At 39.0% G+C, this 22,700-nt stretch overlaps 1 protein-coding gene across 1 annotated transcript in view; it reads right to left on the bottom strand.

Annotated features, from left to right (window-relative positions):
• Positions 1-22,700, bottom strand: part of PCDH15 (protocadherin related 15) — a 731,887-nt gene that overhangs the window by 210,719 nt on the left and 498,468 nt on the right. The window contains exons 20-21 of the mRNA XM_045081472.1: positions 21,438-21,662; positions 12,099-12,215 (exon numbers count right to left, since the gene is read on the bottom strand). Of these exons, the coding sequence (XP_044937407.1) occupies positions 12,099-12,215; positions 21,438-21,662 (342 nt within the window). The remainder of the gene's footprint in view (positions 1-12,098; positions 12,216-21,437; positions 21,663-22,700) is intronic.

The following is a 22,700-nucleotide window of genomic DNA, read 5'->3' as shown; positions in this document are numbered from 1 at the left end:
TAGCATCCTTTCTCGATCAAAAATCTTCAAAGTTGGGCGCCTGGGTGGCTCAGTGGGTTAAGCCGCTGCCTTCGGCTCAGGTCATGATCTCAGAGTCCTGGGATCGAGTCCTGCATCGGGCTCTCTGCTCAGCGGAGAGCCTGCTTCCCTCTCTCTCTCTCTGCCTGCCTCTCCATCTACTTGTGATTTCTCTCTGTCAAATAAATAAATAAAATCTTTAAAAAAAAAAATCTTCAAAGTTTAGGGATAGAGGGTACATCCTCAATATCACCGAAGGCCTCTATGAAGAACCTACCCCAAATAACATTCTCAATGGAGAAAAACTGAGAGCTTTTCCACTAAGATCAGGAACATGGCAGGGATGTCCACTATCACCACTGCTATTCAACATAGTACTAGAAGTTCTAGCCTCAGCACACAACAAAAAGAAATTAAAGGCATCCAAATCAGCAACGAAGAAGTCAAACTCTCACTCTTTGCAGAAGATATGATACTTTATGTGGAAAACCCAAAAGACTCCACTCCAAAACTGCTAGAACTTGTTCAGGAATTCAATAAAATGTCAGGATATAATATCAATGCACAGAAATCAGCTGCATTTCTATACACCCACAACAAGACTGAAGAAGGGGAAATTAAGGAGTTCATCTCATTTACAATTGTGCCTAAAACCATAAAATACCTGGGAATAAACCTAACCAACAAGGCAAAAAATCTGTACTCAGAAAACTATAAATTACTTATGAAAGAAATTGAAGAAGACACAAATAAATGGAAAAGTGTTCCATGCTCATGGATTGGAATAACAAATATTGTGAAAATGTCTATGCTACCTAAAGCAATCTACATGTTTAATGCAATCCCTATCAAAATGCCACCATTTTTTTTCAAAGAATTGGAACAAATAATCCTAAAATTTATATGGAACCAGAAAAGACCCAGAATATCCAGAGGAATGTTGAAAAAGAAAGCCAAAGTTGGTGGCATCACAATTCCAGACTTAAAGCTCTATTACAAAGCTGTCATCATGAAGACAGTATGGTACTGACACAAAAAAAGACACATAGATCAATGGAACAGAATAGAAAGCCCAGAAGTAAAAATATAATTATACAATCAATTAATCTTCAACAAAGCAGAAAAGAATGTCCAGTGGAAAAAAGAAAGTCTCTTCAACAAATGGTGTTGGGAAAATTGGACAGCCACATGCAGAAAAATTAAACTAGACCATTTTCTTACACCACTCACAAAAAAAAAAAAAAAAAAAAAAAACTCAAAATGGATGAAAGACCTCAATGTGAGAAAGGAATCCATCAAAATCCTTGAGGAGAACACAGGCAGCAATCTCTTAAACCTTAGCTGCAGGAACTTCTTCCCAGAAACATCACCAAAGGCAAGAGAAACAAGGACAAAAATGAACTATTGGGACTTCATCAAGATCAAAAGCTTTTGCACAGCAAAGGAAACAGTCAACAAACCAAAAGATAACTGACAGAATGGGAGAAGATATTTGCAAATGGCATATCAGATAAAGGTCTAGTATCCAAAATCTATAAAGAACTTATCAAACTCAATACTCAAAGAACAAAGTATCAAAAAAAAAAAAAAAAAAAGAACAAAGAATTCATTCAAGAAATGGGCAGAGAACATGAGCAGACATTTCTGCAAAGAAGACATCCAGATGGCCAACAGACACATGAAAAAGTGCTCCACATCACTCGGCATCAGGGAAATACAAATCAAAAACACAATGAGATACCACCTCACCCAGCTGGAATAGCTAAAATTAACAAGTCAGAAAATGACAGATGTTGGAGAGGATGCAAAGAAAGGGGAACCCTCCTACACTGTTGGTGGAAATTCAAGCTGGTACAGCCACTCTGAAAAATAGCATGAAGGTTCCTCAAAAACTTGCAAATAAAGCTAACCTATGACCTAGCAATCACACTACTGGGCATTTACCCTAAAGAAACAAATGTAGTGATCCAAAGGGGCATGTGCACCCACAGGTTTATAGCAGCAATGTCCACAATAGCCAAACTATGGAAAGAACCTAGATGCCCATCAACAGGTGGATGGATAAAGAAGATGTGATATATATATGTGTGTGTGTATATATACATATATATGTATACACACACACAAACACACACAATGGAATATTATGCATCCATCAAAAGAAATGAAATCTTAAAAAAAAAAGAAATGAAGTTTTGGCATTTGCAATGATGACGATGGATCTAGAGGGTATTATGCTTAGCGAAATAAGTCATTCAGAGAAAGACAATTATCATATGGTCTCCCTGATATGAGGGAGTTGAGAGGCAAAGTGATGGTTTGTGGGGTAGGGAAGGAAAAGATGAAACAAGAAGATGGGATCTGGAAGGAGACATACCATAAGAGACTCTTAATCTCACAAAACAAACTGAGGGTTGCCAGGGGTAGGGGAGTAAGGAGAGGGTGGTTGGGCAAAGTATGTGCTATGAAGTGTGTTGTGAAGTATGTAAACCTGGCGATTCACAGACCTGTACCCCTGGACCTAATAATATATTACATGTTAATAAAAAATAAAAAAAGAAAATAGTTCAATTATGTTGTTTTGTCTTCATTTTACAAATGGAAGAACTCAGGGACAGAGTGACGGTGAATTACCCATGCATGGCTGGCCAGTAGAGGCTTGAGGAGGCGAGACCAGCCAATCTCTCTGTAGCCCTGACATTACTTAAAACTATCCTGGGGTGATGAACTCTGTAAGTTTGCAGGTGGAAAGGGACCATCATATACCAGCAACAATTAATATAGACAAAAGAATTTCTCAAAATATACCGGTGAAAGGTGACTTGGTAGTTTTAGTGACTGACTCTTGGTTTGGTTTCAGGTCATGATCTCAGGGTCCTGATATGGAGCCCCCTGTCGGGCTCTGTATTCAGCAGGGAGTCTGCTTGAGATATTCTCTCTCCCTCTGCCCATCCCTCCTCTCTTTCTCCCTAAATAAGTTAATAAATAAGTAAAAATACAGAAAATAGTGGGAAAACATATATACAGTTTTAAAAAGTAAAAGTTTGAACTCAAGACAGTAATAGCCTGTCAACTCATATGTTACATGTATAAGCAAAAGAAAATTTCATACTTGGAACCCACAACATATGTATCCTTCCTACAAAGTTTAAGACATACAGGAGTAATCCATGAGAGGCAACAAAGTATAGATCTTAAAAAGGGATGCATCAGAATATGGAAAGATGGGCATAAATCATGCATATGCTTAAATACAAAAATAAGTATAAATAGTTATTGTAAATGCATCTGGGAAATGGAATTAAAATGCCAGACATTTTCGTGTAGAATTCAATTCTTCGAAACAGATGTGATAAAAATAAACAAGGTCAAAAACAAAAAAAAAGTGACTTATAGATAAAAGTCGTGCCCAAAATAACTCAGACACATGACAAATAAAAGGGAAAGCCAGCTGCAGGAGAGCAGCAGAGGACGGCTTACCACTGAGCTTCCCCACAAGTCTAATCAACAGAACTAAGGTCATCCACTCAGCTTGATGTCATTCATCTTGCCTGGTCTGTAAAAAAAAATCCTTTACCTTTTAATTTCCTTCTCTGCATTGAACACTTCCTTTGCTCTGAACTACATGCCTAGCAGACTTCTCTCCTGCCCCTCAGTCTTTCTGTTTCCCTCCTCATCCCCTGGCCCATCTTCAAGAGGGCATAACCTGAGGATTTATTTCCAAGGTTTTCGCTTATCTGGTTACATATTCTTTCTTGGAGGATGTATTCATTACTCTCACATCAACTTCAATCCGGGTGGCTCCTATTCTGCAATTTTCTTGTGTTCTCACTCCCATATTTTCTACTGGATCCCTCCCTGGCCCTCTCAATGTAGCCAGGTCCCCCTGACATCAGATGGAAACAGCTTTGGCCACCGAGCTTGTGCTCCATCCTCCCCATGGTGTTGCTGAGCTATGAGAAGAACTCATGGCCCTTCCTGCCATCTGCCTCCAGCCTCCTCTCAGCACTAGGTGTTAGGCATTCCCTTGTTGAGTGAGCCTATAATCCTGGGAAAGAGAGAAGTTTCCACCAGACCCAACACTAGAATCCTGCCCAGATCTGGGAGGACGACATAGCCTTCTGTAGCTGGTGGCACACATGTGGTCTGAAATCATTTAAAATGGACTATGTCCTTCTTTGATCTCAATATTTTCCTCTTAGAAGAGCTTTGTTCTCCATCTACCTTATTTCCACCAACTAATATCATCAGTGTCTTCATCAGTCGAGACAGAAGGCTGTGATTCACTTTTGATTTTGCTTTTATTTCATCTGTATCTTCAGCTTCCTGCCCAATCACTATTAATTCTTCCATTTCAATGACTTTATTATTTCTGCTTTCTCTGTTTCCTTTGTCCACCCTGGTATTTTTTTTTAATGATTAAATGAAGCAAATCTGTTAAGTAATCTCTTGGCTTTCATTTATTATTTCATCCAATAAATACTGCATCTCAGAGACAAATCACTGTTCCACTGTGTAGCTCTGATTTTTTTTTAAGATTTTATTTATTTGAGAGAGAGAGAGGGAGACAGAGAGAGAGAGAGAGAGAGAGAGAGAGAGAGAGCACAAGCAGTAGAGGGGCAGACTCCCACTGAGCAGGGAGCCTGATGTGGGGCTGGATCCCAGGACCCTGGGATCATAACCTGAGCTGAAGGCAGAAAACTAATGACTGAGCCACCAAGGCACCCATAGGTCTGACTTTTGTCACTGCTTTTTGTTAAGTCTTGAGTAAGCTTCCATTTTTCTATATGATAAAATGGGTTTCACAAAACCATATTTGCCATAGTTCCAGTCTACAAATGGGTATCTAAGACAGTCCTGATGTTCTGGGGCTACTTTTAAAAACTATTTTATTTATTTATTTGACAGAGAGAGAGAGGGAGAGAGCACAAACACAAGCAGGGGGAGCAGCAAGCAGAGGGAGAGCGATAAGCAGGCTCCCCACTGAGCAGGGAGCCTGATGGAGAACTGGATCCCAAGATCCTGAGATCATGACTCGAGCTGAAGGCAGACGCTTAACAACTGAGCAACCCAGGTGCCCTGTGGGCTATTCTTTTAAGTAGCTAACATATATTTAATCAAACATATTCCAATCATGTCACATAAATTCATGGTCATAAGACGGATATTTTTGACTCTGCAATTTTTGAATACATTTCCTTTGGCTATTTCTTTTACCCTCACTTAAATGAATCCCCTATATGATTTTCAGAGTTGAATTCCTATCTGGAGTAGATTTAGACATCACCGGGACACACATATTCCCCCATTCTCTACAGACTGGTGCATTTCTTGGCATTTTTAATACGCACTCCCATGGCTTGATCTCTGTGTCTGTCTTGCCATATTCTTAATTGTTAGGTCCACAATAAATGTTTTCTGATTGGTTTATTCATTCAGTAAGTTTTATGAGGTATCTGTGTTGTGCCAGGCACATATTAGATTGTAGGTCTACTGTCTTCATATGGCCAGTGTTTAAGGATAGGGAAGAAGTGTGGAGTGGAGATTCTAAGACCAAGAGTTACCAGTGGCGTGGCTTTGAGGGTTGTTGAGGCCAAGTCCAGATCATGAGAAGCTAAGAAACTCTTTCAGAGGGTCTCTTTCCATTTTCCCTGGAAGAACTACACAATAAAGCACATAATTTAAGCCTAAGGGAGGTTGCTAGGTGAGCTCCAGAAAAGGTCTGCTATATTTCACTCAGTTACTTTGGAAAACTTGTGTTAATGTGTATAGGAATCCTAACCCCATGAGGCATATTCTCTTAAAAAAAAAAAATGGTGTAAGTCACTGATGTATCACTGGGTGACACTTTTGTAAAGGCTAAAAACAAAACAAAACAAAACAAATAAGCCTAAACTTCCCAGATGTTACTTACCATTCATAACACAAGAAAAACGCCCTTTAAGTCCAAGTAAGATGGCAGGTTTTTAATTAGAAGAGCAATATTTACTTCTGAAACACTTAAATCTAATATTGATCTCAAGTAATGCTAACAATGTAATTGTTCTTGAAAGGAATCAATAAGCCACAAAAGGAAAATGACACAGATTCCTAAAATATTAGATAAACCTTTTCTAGACATTAATCATGTGTAAACTTTCTCATAAAACCTTCCCTTTTCTACTCATTTATACTCTCAAATCTAATTATAGCTCATTGTCATTTTAAAGATCAAGTCCCAACTGTCTCACTGTGTGCTTTCTTTCTAATTAAGTATTCGAGACCAGAGGGATGCAGGTTGGGGCTACATCAACTCAATTTTCACAAGCTGACATGCATCGCAAAAACAGTTTTTGATAACTATTCCCTGACAGCTTTGATGTGAAGGAAAAAAACAAAACACTAAGCTGTGTGCACTTCCCCCCCCCCATGTACTCCAGGGTCAGTGAATGTGGTTAGTAGCCTCCGAGCTCTGACAGCAGAATTTTTGCTACCTTGCTAGCAATAATCTAAATCCGTACAGAATAACTCCACAAGCCAGTATGTGGTGGGTGATGAAAGTCAAATCTGTAAAGGCATCAATGGAAAAGAATGCAGAACACCCATATTATCTGGAGACAAAAATACAATCTCAAACTCGTGGCCCTAACTACTTTGAACTCTTGCCCACAAAGCAAGCAGGTGGGAAATCATGGATACAGACAATGATTGCTTTTCTTCTTCGGCTCTATCTCTGCTCTTAGACTGCAACAGAGTCACTAACTGTAACAGTGTGTACTGCGCTCCCATTAATGAAAAAAAATGGGAAGATGCATGCAAAGTCTTACATACACATTGAATATCTTTGAACATATATACAAGAATTGGTTAATGATTTTGACAAGATCGCTGTATTGACTTGGCATTATTTGGTGACGTCACGTCAATTTCATAAAACATCGGGTATGTGTCATAGGAAAGAAAACCTGACCACCTTTTTTTTTTTGCTCTCTTAGAGACCGATGAAACTTGAATGATTGAGAAGGATGTTAAAGCCACTTGTGAAAACACTTTAGATGTAATTCTTCAGGCAGCTTGTCTAAACTGAGTGGCTAGTATAGCTCTCAAAATCTCAGCAGAGGCAAAAGTAACCCACACTTGTAATTATTGGCCTTTTATAAAAATTATTTCTGAAAAAAAATATAATGAGAATACTTAACTGATTTTTAAAGCCAATTACTATTGAGAACTTGCAAGATCTCTTTTAGGGAGCATATGTATTTCATAAGTGAATATCAAAATCAAAAAAAAAAAGAAGTTTTCCATGTCAATAATACACGAATATATGCAAACAAGAGTGTGACAATTGCTAATATTGAACATGTTCCAACTACTACTTGACTTTAAATGGGAATCCTATAACGTCCTAAAATGCATTAAGTGGAAAGAATTATATAACCATGAGGAAAGGGATCCCCCATGGATTCCTCATACTTTACTGGAAATGAGCAAAATGTAAACTTCATTTATTTATGCCAACTTTTCTGCATCTACATTCTCACAAGGGGTCCCGTTCTGTCAGGCGCTTGCCCTGCCCACAAACAGAACTCTTGTATCTCGGGGTTTGGCCTGCAGCTTCTGGAAAAATAAAATATGCAAATGGAAGTTACACTTGCAGTTTTGTTTTGTGAAAGTTGGATTGAGAGGTCTCTGGTGAGCAGAAAGAAAAGGTTAGCGATTTTTAATATCCGAAATGATCAGTCATTACCTATTCACATCTCTGTGAACTCCTTAATGCCAACGCTGTCACAAAAGCAAGGCAGAAAATAAAGTCCTAACAGTTTTAATTCAGTGGGAAAAAAACAAGTCCCTGGGAGGTTGTCCCCCCCACACCCCCTGTCTAGAGCACTTCAGTTCTGTACAACATGCATTTTAAAATTCTTCATTTATATTCAGCAACGGTGCTCTCTTTGGCTTTAAGACTTTATCCAGGGGGCACCTGGGTGGCTCAGTGGGTTAAGTCTCTGCCTTCGGCTTGGGTCATAGTCTCAGGGTCCTGGGATCCAGCCCCATGTTGGGCTCTCTGCTCAGCGGGGAGCCTGTTTCCCCCTCTCTGCCTGCCTCTCTGCCTACTTGTGATCTCTCTCTCTCTGTCAAATAAATAAATAAAATCTTAAAAAAAAAAAAAAAGACTTTATCCAGGTTATCCATCTGATACTTCAAAGGATTTTGTTTTGCTACTTTCTGGGTTAAAAGTAGGTGGTTCTCCCTTCATTTAGAGGAAACACAATGTCTTGAAAAGGAGGTGGCCAGTCTCTTGAGGCGAACATTATTACTGCTGAGTTGTGGCCATGGCCAGGCTAGGAGGGTGAAGAAGACTTGCTCCACCTTGCGCACATGTCAGTCTGCTCTGTCTTGCACATGCACCACCCGCTCTCTTTGCACAGCCCTCGATGGCCAAACTAGAGACACCCAAGTGTTCCCATTGTCACAAATCACTTAATTTCTGAATATCTGGTGTACTTTGTCAGTTCTGGAGAGTATAGAAATCCCTGTTAATTTATTCATTTATTCAATTATCTAATGAATGTTTCCTAAGAGACTGCAAAGTCTCAAGCATAGCATTGGATGTGGACATGCAAACTGGAGTTAAGCTTTGATTCTTGTCCTTGAGGACCTTCCTTTCTAGTTTGGAAAAGAGACCATTAAATACACAAAGTGTTTCCAAAGATACTTACACATGGGAGCCCTGAACCGTATCTTCTAATTACGGAATGTTTATAATAGCAACAAAGTAGAAAATACTCAGTAACTTCATTCAAAAAAATACATATTCTGGATTTATGGCACTGACATAAAATTATACAAGTAAAAATCAATCATAATACTTTTAAAAGTTGTGTAATGTGAAATTTATGTTCTGAATATTTTCACGGAATCGAGCTTTTATTTCTAATTGGTGTAGGTGTAGCCCAGTTGCAACTAGGTTAATTTAAGGGATCCAGCTTGCCAGCAATCACTAGAAAACTCAGTGTTGAACACTGGTTATGCAGAAGATTGCTGGTGTGTCAAGTATCAGCACTAAGCCTGAGAACATGTCAGAAAGAATTAAATTATTAACACAAGAAATACCAGGTGTTGGCAGGGATGCAGAGAAAGGGGAACCCTCGTGCACTATTGGTGGGAGTGCAAGCTGGTGTGGCCACTATGGGAAACAGTATGGAGGTTCCTCAAAAAGTTGAAAATAAAACTACCCTATAATCCAGGATTTACACTACTGGGTATTTACTCAAAAAATACAAAAACATTAATCCAGAAGGATACATGCACCCCTATGTTTATAGCCACATTATTTACAATACCCAAATTATAGAAGTGTTCCAAAATCCATCAACAGATGAGTGGATAAAGAACATGTGGTATATGTACACAATGGAGTATTACTGAGCCATAAAAAAGAATGAGATCTCACCATCTGCATCAACATGGATGGAGCTAGAGAGTATAATGCTAAGCAAAATAAGTCAGTCAGAGAAATTCCATATGGTTTCACTCATACGTGGGACTTAAGAAACAAAAGAAACAAACAAAGGAAAGAGAGAGAGAGAGACCAAGAAACAGACTCTTAGCTACAAAGAACACTGATGGTTACCAGAAGGGAGGTGGAGGGGAAATAGGTGAGGGGGACTCAGGGGCTCACTTGTCACGATAAGCAAGGAGTAATGTACAGAAGTGTTGAATCACTATATTGTACACCTGAAACTATTCTTACACTGTATGTTAACCACACTGAAATTAGAATAAAAAACTTAAAAAACTGAGTCTGACAAAATACACACTCCCTAACTGAAATAAATATGCTCGGTATTTCCACTGAATGACTATCATCTATCTTTCACCTACTGAAAAGCCAGCAATAGATGTTAAATGTGAGAAACTACTACTGGGGATAAAAACCTAAGAACTTCTTAACAGAAATATGGAATTTGAAACTGGTAAATTTCCATAAATTTCCATACACGTCAGGCTGTAAAAAAGGAAAGATCCAAAGATAATAAATGAGACTCAAAGCCTGGACTACCCCAAAATGTGCTATCTACCCGTGAAGGGAGTAAGATCTTGATCTTCAAACCCATTTAAGGTAATTAAAAAATGAGTAACAAAATATAATTTCTCTATTAAACTATTCTAATCATTTATCTCACCACAAGTTGAGGGCCTCTTTCTAGATATTTTACATAAATAATAGCATTTCTTTATGGAACAGACAACAGACTGAGACAACTTCTCTCACATTGGTGGGGTGATCTGAAGGTCCAGCCAGGTACCAAGGTGGCAGGTGCCTAAAGGAAAGTGAGGATTTGGGCATCTGTACCCACACCTGAGGTATGTGGCACGTAGGGGATCCGCATACCTACATTTAGTCTCTTATCATTAATGCCATTAATCTTAACACTATCTTCCACTCTGTGCTAATATAAATGTCTTAGAAATACAAAATTTGGGGGGTGCCTGCATGGATCAGTTTGTTACACATCTGACTCCTGATTAAGGCCCATGTCATGATCTCAGGGTTTGAGTCCTGGGATTGGATGGAGCCTTGTTTTGGGATCCCAAGTCAGCGGGGAAGTCTGCTTCTCTCTCTCCCTGACCTCACTCACACTCTCTCTTAAATAAATAAATCTTTAAAAAAGAGAAAGATATATGAGTATTTTAAGATGCTGGGCTTGTTTATACTCATTTAGTAGAGTGTGTTTTAATTCCTATGAGCAGTTCTGTTTTTCCTAGAAGATTCTCCGGTCTGGAGAGCAAAAATTGGTTAGCACAATAATCAGTATAGACTTGATGTTCAAAACACATGCCTTGGAGAGAACTGAAAGTGTACTCTTAATTTCAAAGTAGTTTCTACCTCCGGCAGTTTATATATATATATATATTTTTTTTTTTTCTGACAGTTTATATTAAAAGCAGATATAGCACCAATTTCATATTCACCATATTGACTAGTGTGTCCAAATCTACAAAATTTTGCCTATCATATTTCCCAGAATGCAATAAAACAGTTTCAAAGACATTTTAACACACTTGAGAAAAGGAGCTTCTGACGGAAAGGTTACTGCTTTCATGTTAACATTATTATTTTTCAAGACATTATCGTCACAAAAGACTGCATATGACCTGTCACAGTTGAAGGTTAAAAATGTTCTGACAGTCATTCACCTTTTATTAAATAAACGGCATTACACAAATATTATTTATATTAGCAATATGAAACAGAACTCCTAGATCACTTATAAAATTCGGGTCTTTCTCTATTTTCTTGTTTTTTTTTAAATGTCTTATTTAATATTTCTTTTATTTTTGTAGAGTATATCAGCCCCTGACTAATGGTGGAAGCTCACTCAAAAGTAAAACATCTGATCTTCATTATTTTGCTATTAAGAGATTAATTAATATTTATAAAGTGCTCACATTATTTACACAAAGCATTTTATATAGGTACTATTTTTTCTGCATGCTACTTTTCACTCATCAACATAATAACACTAAGGAAAATTTACCTCACTTCTGCTGTAATGAAAACCCTCTATTTTGGAAGGCAATCTGGAATATCTCAAAAGAGGTAAAATTCTGGATAATAAAGACTGCATTAAATATGTTCTAAAAAACATATTAATATTTACCAAAATTACCAAAATTAACACATTCAATGTAACTATTATGTCATTATGTAATATGTGACTAAAATGGAAAACTCTTAAAGATGAAACCTAAACCAGTTAAACTAATCTTATACTGTCCTAAATAAAAAGCCCAAATGATACTGACTCTGAACACAGAGAACTTTTCTAACTCTATTTATTATTCACGTAGGATACATTGGTGAATAGCAAATTCTGAATTCCAGCAACATAGAAGGCATCTGCTTAACTGTGTTCAATAATAATTGTGTGAAGTGCATGTGTCCCCATGGGTGCTACAGGCGAGCACACATGAAATGACTGGGGAGGACAGAGTGGACTCAGACCGTCCGAACGTGCTGCCCAGAAAGTGTGTCCTGTGTGAGCGCGCAAGGTCCTCTCTGCTAAGATCCTGAATACCTATCCCTGTCCCTTACTTACAGGGGGGTCTGCGTCTTCGGCATAAACGGTCGTGATGGGTGTGCCCTTGACAGCGTCCGGAGCCACCATCCCCTTGTAGATCCGTTTACTAAATACAGGCGGGTAATCATTCATATCCTAGAAAACACAATGGAGAGTTTAGAGCTGCTGGGAACAGCGGGGTGGGGGCACAGTTATGAGTCGGCCCACTCTCTTCCTATCCCACAACCTATTTGCCACCATCAACCTTCCACCCTCTCAATCCCGTGATTCTCCCTGCAGAGCCGCGGCCGGAAGGAAGCTGGCAGAACTATCCAATATTCACGCGTGAAATAGCGTGCCACTCCATCAAACGGTCTGAAATTATGCCTTCTGGACAAGGGAAAGACACTCACAATCTTCCCAGACAGTAGTTCCAGTGGTATGAGGTGGTTCTGAACTCTGGAAACAGGGATGGGGAACTTCTCTAAAAAGGGCCATTCTATGACACAGGTGTCAAGGATGGTTCCTTCTTTGTTGTGTTGCTGTTACTTTTCAAAAAAAAAAAAAAAAAGCCCACTAATGTTTCTGTTGCCACTGAAAATTCTGGATGTACTTAGCATAATGGGATGATTAGCGCATTTCAAATGCAAACTATGAAACAGCCTTTGATGCCATCTTACATTTTTACAAAATAAAATGGTTCAAGCATGTTTTCTCTATAGCACACTACAAAAATGACACATAGAATTAGATGTTCCGATAGACAGAAAACAATGGTGATTTATTGCAGGAGGTTTTCAAGTTAATTTACAGGCATCTATTTTATTTTTACCACTCAGTGATATAAGTGCATTGTTATTTATGTAGTATCACTCTTTTTTTTTAAAGATTTTATTTATTTATTTGACAGAGAGAGACCACAAGTAGGCAGAGAGGCAGGCAGAGAGAGAGGGGGAAGCAGACTCCCTGCCGGGCAGAGAGCCCGATGTGGGGCTCGATCCCAGGACCCTGAGATCATGACCTGAGCTGAAAGCAGAGGATTAACCCACTGAGCCACCCAGGCGCCCCAGTATCACTCTTTAAACAAATCATTATCAAGTTCTTCCCATTTCTATGACTCAGTGTGAGGCACTGGGTCTACTGAGGTCACTCAAGAACATGATGGTCTTCCCTTCATGTCACTTACTTGTCATTTCACAGGCAAAGACACTGATTCGGCAGATAGTCGTGACTCTGCCCAAATTAATCTAGTTATTTGACAGAGCCAAATTAATAAATCTGGTCCTTTGAGAGCAAGACCATTTTTTCCCCCAGCCATTTTATGTTTTATAGAGAACTGCGTTTTAGTTTTTCCTCAAAATAATGCTTCTTACCATGGCAGATCTATATTTCTTAAATTCACTTGTTTTTAAAATAATCACTACACCCTGCATTGTTTTGGGTACTTTGGGTCAGACACATTTGAGCTTAAAGCTGAATGTGTTAATTATCTTACTCCCCAGGTCATCTTTTTCCTCACTTGTTATTAAAAACAAAAGAAGAAAATTATTCTACACAGTTTTTAATATCTGCTCTGATACAACAATTTCCCTGTACAATGTAAATTGGGAACCCACTAATTAACTGAATATAAACACCTCTTTTTGCAAAGAGGTCAGGATAATTATCTGTTACAATCAAACAGCATTTGCTTTTATATTCACAATAGAGTTGACTTCTGAGTGGTAAATATGAGAAAATCTGCAAACTTTAATGAAAAATAAGAGATCTTTAAGTGTAAGCAAAACTAAAAAGTAAAAAGTAACATTTCCTGAGTTTTGACATACAGTCTTCATAACCTTCCGTGAACAAAAAATGAAAAAGCTTCTTTTATAAATTACAACCTTTAGAATCTGAACAAGTACAAGACATTGAAAGCACCATTCTCGATAATGAGGGTGGTGGATTGTATTGATCTTGAGGTTTCAGGCAGGGGGTACATATATAAAACATTTGCACGCACACTTTTCTCCTGCTCTTTTCAAGAGTGCCAATTAATTTAATGAGTGAATCTTGTAACTAAAGGGGTGGAAATCCTTTTGCACCCAAAGTTGTAACTTCTGAAGGTCAGAAAAGAAGGGACCCAACACTGAAATTTTTCTGTACACAAGTTCCCAAGGTCACACAAACTCAATATGTCCTGATAAATTTTCTCCTCCTCCTCCTCTTTCTTCTGCTTTTTCTTTCTCATCTCAAAAGATACTTACAACCTTATTGGTATAAGATACTTTTGGTACTTTGATTCTTCAGAGAAAAAAAAAAAAGGCATGTGATCTTCTAGTTGTCTTATAGTTGCTAACAGTACTCAGTACAGTGCCCCCCCCCTTTACCCCTACCAAAGTATTCACTAGAGTCACATTCTAACTGCATGCATAGTGGTTATCTTCTATAATCAGGCCTCACAGATGATTAGACACAAACCCAAGTAGTAACAGAGGGCTCCCAGGACTGTTTCTTCTCCCCCTTTCCTTCGCTTGCCACTGGCAGGACCAAGAATAAACCAATGCGCTATGTGGGAGCCTTCTCTCTATAGTACATTGTACATATTTTGGAGTTGCAATCTTTCTTTTATCCTAGTTCAGACGTTCTTGCACAATGCATGATTTCAGATGAGAAAATTTATTGAAATGTGATGCCAACAGCCATAATCAATAGCTCGTTATATTTACGCTCTAGGGATGGCTGAAGAAAAGTTGACAGTAATCTGCTGTGCCAATGCTCTGTTATGCAGCAAAGGAAGGAGCAGTTGCACTCTCCGTACAGGATCTTTTCTGTTGCCCATTTTCCACTAGAGGGTAGTATTGGCAAAAAGAAACATAGCCTCCTCTGTCTACTTGCTAACAGTTTTATCACGAAGACTCTTAATAGTTTCCTTTCCGGGGTTATAATCTTTGTTGGTCTGAACTAAAATTTGGTTCATGTTTCTAAAGAGTATTCTGGAAGTTGGCATGGTTCTCACCTAGAACAACACTATGCTCTTCTCAGAAAAAAAAAAAAAAAATGTCCCCGTCAGTTTATCATTTGCTTCCATATCTCAAGCAAGTAAAACAGTACCTGAAGGAACAGTGAGCTAGAAAGAAAAAAGTATGAGTTCCACTTATTTATTTTCTAAATTAAAGTCTAAATTAGTTACAGAAACCATTGCAACTTCTGCAGACCAAGGAATGCATTTAAGGAAACTTTGTGAACGAGCATCCCAGAGAACCAGGAACTCGCTGGGGACCTTGCAAATTAACGGCAAGTTTCCACAAAGAGTAGAGAAAGAGATGGTAAGAATTTTGAGTTTCTGGAATCGGGGGTAAGAGCTGTTCTTGATAAGAGACTTTTCCAGACCAAAGTGTACTAGATGTTTATGCTCCAATCATCTTTTTTAGAAGGATGAAGATAGAGCAAACACCAGCGCTCATCCTCAGCTCTCAGGCACGCTTGGCTGGGGACATGGGGATGGGGTGCTGGTGGCTGGGGGGATTCCCACAGCTTGGCACAGTCCACCTGCAACTGTTTGCTGCCTGTCCTCTGAAATGCCTTGAGGCTTGAGAAGCAGATGACTGTCTTTCCTAGAGCACAGTGCCATTGACTTCTCTGCCTGTTCCCAGGTCCCCTCTCCACTGCCAGACCTCTTCTGGGTCTGACCAGCTGCGCTGACCCAGCGGCTGCCTTCTGTGGTTTGCTCCCTCCTGTGACTTCTACTTCTCATTTTGTCTTGTCCAACTTTGCTCCCTTCTCTCCCCTCTCCCTCTGCACAGAGGACCAAAACAGGCCCCACCTCCAGCCAGACAAATATTTTTTTTCTGTTTTGCATGGGGCAATCCTAAACATAAATCATAAACTTACTCAACTTTCTTTTTCCACTATGGAAAAATGTGGGAAATCGTTTATTTTCTTGAGAGTCACAATGTACACCAGCTTATTAAGGACTTTTAGATGAAGGCATGCAGTGGAGACATCGGTTTACTTCTGTGTGCCTCAGCAGTCCCCAAATCATTTGTCTATGAAATTCTTTGTCTATGAGACACTGCTTACCATATCTCAAGGAGCTCATGCTCTGTGGAATCTTCTCTGAGGGACCTTGAAGGTAATGCAATACTGAGGGCACACACTATGACTATGTGGAATATTGGCTTTGGTGAATTAAAGGTTTCAGAGAACATATTGAGAATTCTGCTGCATGGAGACTGCCCCCACTTTGTGGCAACCACGGGAGGCAGGGGGACAGATGCGAGGGATGGTGATATCCACTGGCAGGGCTTATCAGCATCTCCTGCCCCCACCAGGAGGCAGCTGGGTTTTGGAGACTTCTGGCAAATGGGAGAATGTGAGAGTCGCGGAAGAGTAAAAGAATGTAACTGTGTGCACGAAGTAAGGCACTTTCCTGGGACTCCCGGAAGCCAGTGGGTGATATTTGAGGAACCAAGATGGAGACCCACAGAAATGTGAATTATTATTGCTAACTCTGGGCAAGTGCCTTTTCATTTGTTTCTTCTAGTTTGGTTGTTTAGGGGAAATATATCACAGCTCAGTTGTAAAACTCTGGAATAGAAGAGTATGCAGATGCTGTAAGAATTGCTGTAAGAACGCCGCCCCTTGGCATGCTCTTTATGATACATTCACATTCTTCAAACTTGCCAGTGAATACATCAGAAAGACGACACCAATAAGGATATGATAACTGAGAATAGACTAAAAAGGAATATTTGAATGTCACAGTCCAAAACAAGTATTTTCTCCAGTTTAGCCAGCACTCAGGGAAAAGTCAGCAAGTGGTAAAAAATAATGATCAACCCAATCAACCCAATTAGATCCCCCTACTTGGCTCATTGAGATCCTCTTTTTATTCCATTTTCTCCCTCCTGAGAAAGGGAAGGAGGATGCTATAAATCTTAAACTCTCCAGAGCTTTCTCTGACTGAATGAAATCTAGGGCTCTGCCCATAGGTTTACCAAGGAACATCAGTGGCACATCACCACCTATCAGTTGTCTACGGTATGACAATGCTGCCTTGGTACCCGGCATTGAGATTCTCTCCAGAAAAGTTATCCTCATTCCTATATTCTATGGGGATAAGGACATTTGTCTTCCTGCTGGGGAGAAAACACCTCTGAAAAATGAAAACTAGCTCCATCTTCTAAGACTCCCTCCATCTTCTAAGACTCAACAGTTGGTCCTCATGGATATTATTTCACGTCTGGTCCTTCCAGTTCTCCCTGGAACCAAGTCTCCTTCCTGCATGGAAGGGTCTCCCTCATCCACTTGTGCTACTGCCATTCCCCCACCGGGGTGACAATAAACAGAAAGACTTAGGTCATCTGCTCGTCTTAAGACAATCCTTCATGAGGCTATCCAGTATTGCAGAGCCATTTACACATTTCGACTTTTCTGACTGGTCTTCCACTTTTGGTTTATCACAGAAGATAGACCTTTTCTTTCTGCATATTTCTATATTATATCACAACTCTGTTTGTAAGGACAGATTTTTCTCTGGATTATATGCCTGAAACTATATAGAATTTGATTTTTGTTTTTCAGAGATTTATTCACATCATCTAATTTACCATTATATATTCAATTATTCAGTATATGCAATAAAATGTACAGTGAAGAAGGCCTTGTGTTTCCATGTTCCGCAGAGACATTGCAACAAAAACACATATTATGTGTCTGGTCATCATTGGTTTTGTTCTGGATCACTAAGAAAGCACTCTGCGGGTACCTATAATAAAACTCTACTTTCTTTCTACAGTTGAAATAGCTTTCTTTCCAAATATCACTTCAGTTTTCCCACTCTCACTCCAATTAGAAATGTTTGATAGACCAGATACTAAGCATTTGATCTTTTTTTTTCTTCTTCTTCTTTACAAAAGAAAATTATGTGTCTTCTCATTTTCAAAGAAAGATCTTCAAGATGCTTTCCCTGTGGTGACTGTTTTGGGTAGAAATCTCTCTTAGCAAGTACTATGCAATTATGTTATCAGCAAAACAGCTTGTCATACTGCAAGTAAACAGAACAATGACAGAAAATCTGCATGCTTGGGAAAGACCTACATTTGTGGAGAAATGGGAATTGTATTCCATTCTTCCCTTCAAAACAAACAAGCACGATGTTTTTATGGGCTCCAATATTAGGTAACAGTTTTAAAGTTCTTCTCTGGGATAATGTCACCCTGAGCGACCAGAAGAGAGAAAAGCATGTGTCAGCCTGCATTTGGGGAAATGTTCTGCAAATTTTATTATGCTTTCATCACCTTGAAAAAAGGATGTGGCATTGGAAATGTCTAGAATTGGGGCACCTGGGTGGCTGGTTTACGGGGACAACTCTTGGTTTCAGCTCAGGTCAGGAGTTTCAAGGTTGTGAGATCTAGGCCTGTGGCGGGCTCCATACTCAGCATAGAGTCCACCTCAGATTCCTTATCCCGCTCTCTCCCATCCCCTGTGCTCTCCCAGCCTGTGCACGCTTGTGTATCTTCTTTCTCTCTCTCAAATAAATAAAGACATAAAATCTTTAAAAGAAAAAAAAATATCTAGAATTGAATGCTGGCTGATTAAGTTTTGTCATAAATGTATAATAAAGCAGGAATAATTTAGTACAGGTCAGGAAGACCTGACCAACGAAACTGCTTGATTTCTCTAAATAAGGTAAAGCAACAGAGACAACAAAAATTAGATCAACACCCTTCCGCTTCTGAAGAAAGAATGAGTCTACTGATGAGCAAACCCTTTCCACATGCCAACATGATAGCCTTAGGGGACATCCATATATTAAAATAAAGGGATGATCAGGGAACATGAAATCCAGTTTAAGAAGCTTCAGTGCCAGTTAGAGACCAAGACTTATTTAGAGCACTTTCTGCTTGATTAGATGATATTTTTGGATCTAATCCAACTCCAAAGGCTTCTATCAAAAAAAAAAAAAAAATCCAAACAAATCAATCCACACTGAATCCAGAGCAGCCAAGTCAGAGTCTGTGATGGTTTAGATGATGAATCATCTCCTTGATGAACCACACCCACCCTGAGACACAAGGCCATCCCACTGAGTATCCATCTGTGTATCTGGGAAGAATGTGTAGAGTCATTAGTGGCAAGTCTTCCCTTATTGTTCAAAACAGCCAAATAAATGCCATTTTTCTATCTTTAATTTTGTGTGTGTTCATTTCCACCAAACCACAGGGTTAGGCAAGTGTAGACAAGATAAGATGGCCTAAGTTTTCACTTGGTCCTGAGCCATTCCGCCATATTGTTAGTTCACTCAGGTCAGGCTTATCTTAGCCTTCTTCATTTCTTTACTTGTTCAGATATCTTCATAAGTAAAACATTATCATGTCCCTAAAGTATTTTTGTAAACATATTTCTAAATTTCTAAATGTCACACCACAATAGTGTGGAAAAATTATATTTTAAAATATGAACTAAAACCTCTTGGGCCATCAGTGATCGATCCTTCTCCAATCCACTGGAACGTCAGTCTTTGGAAAGAGACACACAAACTGAATTTAGACCCAAGGAAAGAGTCTAATAACTCAAATATCTATTCCCAAAGAGGACTTAATGCTGCATAAAATTTTAACTCTCCGAATATATATGTATATATATATATATATATATATATATATATATATAATTTCTTAGGCTAGAGAGACACACAATGGAAGAAGTGGGTAAAAAGCCATTGTGGATGCCTGAAAAAGAAGGAAGTCAGACCCTGATAAGACTCTCCAGACAGCTTTCAGGCATCTGAGAATAGAAGGGATGCATGTGTCGCAATAATTTAGGGGAGACAGCAAGTCTCCAGGGAAGAAATATCAGGAGTGCACTGGCAGGCCAGCTAGGTCAAGTGTAAAGAGGAGACAATGGAATAATTTCTGTGTCCCTGTGACTGCAGGAGTATCTATAAAACAATAAAACAAAACAAAAAACTAAAACCCAGGCCTAAAGATCTTATAGTCACTAACATTAGAGTAGTTACTATATGATAAACAATGTCATGCTAATTCTATATTGGCACAGTCTCTAACAATCTTCTGTGTATTCATACCAGTATTTTATTGTCTAAGAAAATCAGTAGTATGTATGAGTTATCAGTTAAACAGTCAAACAAAAACCCCAAAAAAGTGATTATTTCTTATTCCACCATTTCCATATTGCAGTAACCTATAAAAATAAACATAGTAAAAAACAAAACAAAAAATGCAAAAAAAAGAGCATAGTAAAAACATTGTCTATGACCTTATATACCTTATGACTTTGTGTACCATTATGAACTTGCATTCATCTCCTCTCTTTTGAGAGAACCTTTCAAGAATTGGAGACATCCCTAGTACCTAACTTCCTTTCATTCTAAGCAAAAATCCATCTGCAGAAAAGTACTGGTGATGCCTTCCCCATGGGAAGAGGGCTCCTTTGGGAAGGAGCAGAGCAATCTGACAGTTTAGGACACAGCTCAGGTGACCTTTACCTACAGTAATGTTTGAGAACTGATAAATCTCTCCTCATGTCTTCTTTTAAAGGCACACCCTAAAATCACTTAAATCCCAAAAGGTCTAAGATACCATGCTCTCTGAAGCAATCACTTGGCACATATTATCACAATGAATGAGACAGGAAATCTGGCACGGCCAATAAAGACCTCATGGTCACAAACCTTGAACATGGCTGAGCTGAGCTCGACTCTGATTCCACTCAGTCCCAAAGCTTATTTCATTCCAGAATCTCAGCTTACAGACTAATTAGCTCTGAGGCCTTAGAACTCTTGCCTTTTCCATAATCTTTTCTTTTTAAAATTTTTAAATTGAAGGTTTGGATGAAATTATTATCCCTGGTGCTGTGAAATTTGGAATAAACTAGTCTGGAGAAATTGGGACTAGATTAAAATTGTAGAACTGGGGAGCCTGGGTAGCTCATTGGGTTGGGCCTCTGCCTTCGGCTTGGGTCATGGTCTTGGGGTCCTGGGATTGAGCCCCACATTGGGCTCTCTTCTCAGTGGAGGACCTGCTTCCCTCTCTGTCTCTGCTTGCCTCTCTTCTTGCTTGTGGTCTCTCTCTCTCTCTGTGTCAAATAAATTTTTAAAAAATCTTTTAAAAAATTAAAATAAATAAATAAAATTGCAGAGCTATGGGAACATTTGGGCAGCCACAGTAGTTAAATTCTTATTTAGTATTTTGTTCAAATGTATCTATCCTACTTCAACAATTTGGCTACTTCTCAAGTCTAACACATTTCAGACTGTATGTTCTGGGTCCAGTACTACTGTGTTTTTAAGAATAACAGTCCTGGATATTTAATATAGTTCAAACTCAGAAGAGAGTATAGAGTTAGCCACCAGGAGTCATCCATGCTCCTTACCTTTACTATCACAGTGACCGTAGCAATGCCAGGTGGCATCGTTCCATAAATATCAAAGGCCTCCACAAGAAATGTGATGCTTGCTTCCTGCTCTGGAAACGACTCATAGTCCAAACTCCTTAAAAGAGAGAGTTCTCCTGTAAATGGATGTAGTGCAAAAAAGTGCTTTACTTCCGGGCTTCGGATCCGATAAGACACATTTGCTCCAAGGTCAACATCCTTGGCCTGTAAGAAGTAAAGCAGAAGGACGATGGTATCAGTGGTGTTACCAAACCAGAGGAATGCAAGGCTGATGGAGGTCATGGGTCAGCACCCAGGACAGCATGAACTTCACACTGATCACAAGGCATGTTTCAGAGACAAGCATGTTTGTTAAGTAATTTACCAAAGAGAGAAAGAGGGAGAAACAGAGGTAGAGAGACAGACATTCATGACATTTTGCCTTCTTAAAAAAAAACTTATTACTATATTTATTTTCCCTGAGAAATCACTAACTAAAAGAATCATATCACTGTAAAAAAATGATTACTGTCATAAATTATTGTATTATTTCTTGCTAATTGAATAACCTTGAGAAATAATCTTTTAAATATAAATAAAGTTTTATTGCATTGTTTTTCATAAACATGACAGATTATTAATGGAGTATAAGGAAATGAAGGAAATTTAAGTAATAATTTCTCCTTACAAGGATTCTATAATATTTCTAAGGCTCAGTTTACTATACTTCCTTCACTTGATCAACCTTTATGGAGTAGTTATTATGCAGGAGAAGCACAAGATGAATCAAGACACAAATACTGCCCTCCAGGTTAATGTCTCAAGAAAAAAAAAAAAAAAAAAGAACACAAATACCACAATAGAAAGAAAACAGGGACATGTCAATTGAGAGGTGTTCAGAATTGGGGGTGACGTGTTCTAGCAGCAGGTCTCCCAGGATGACAAGGACAGACTGGCCAAGGCAGCTCTGGTGGAGGAACTGGAACAGGATCAGGGGGATGGGGGGACATGAGCTGTGTTAGGATGCGCACACAGGAACCCATGCATCTGCTATGTGAACTTCTGCCTTGGCTCCCTACTGTCAGTTACCATCATCACAAGAAGACATTGGGAAAACACAGATTTGATTATGTCATTTTTCCTATCTAAAATCCTTCTTGTTTTCCATTCCATTTTGGGTTAACTTCACTTTCCTGAACATAGAGAGGGGGATCCATACAATTTCCAGCCTGTAGCTCTTCTCTGTCTCCTCTCTAGGATCTC

The sequence above is a fragment of the Mustela putorius genome, unplaced genomic scaffold (assembly GCF_011764305.1).
Source record: "Mustela putorius furo isolate JIRA1106 unplaced genomic scaffold, ASM1176430v1.1 tig00000577_pilon_pilon_pilon, whole genome shotgun sequence".
In the NCBI taxonomy this organism is placed as follows: domain Eukaryota; kingdom Metazoa; phylum Chordata; class Mammalia; order Carnivora; family Mustelidae; genus Mustela; species Mustela putorius.
This window is presented reverse-complemented; position numbering and strand designations above follow the sequence as displayed.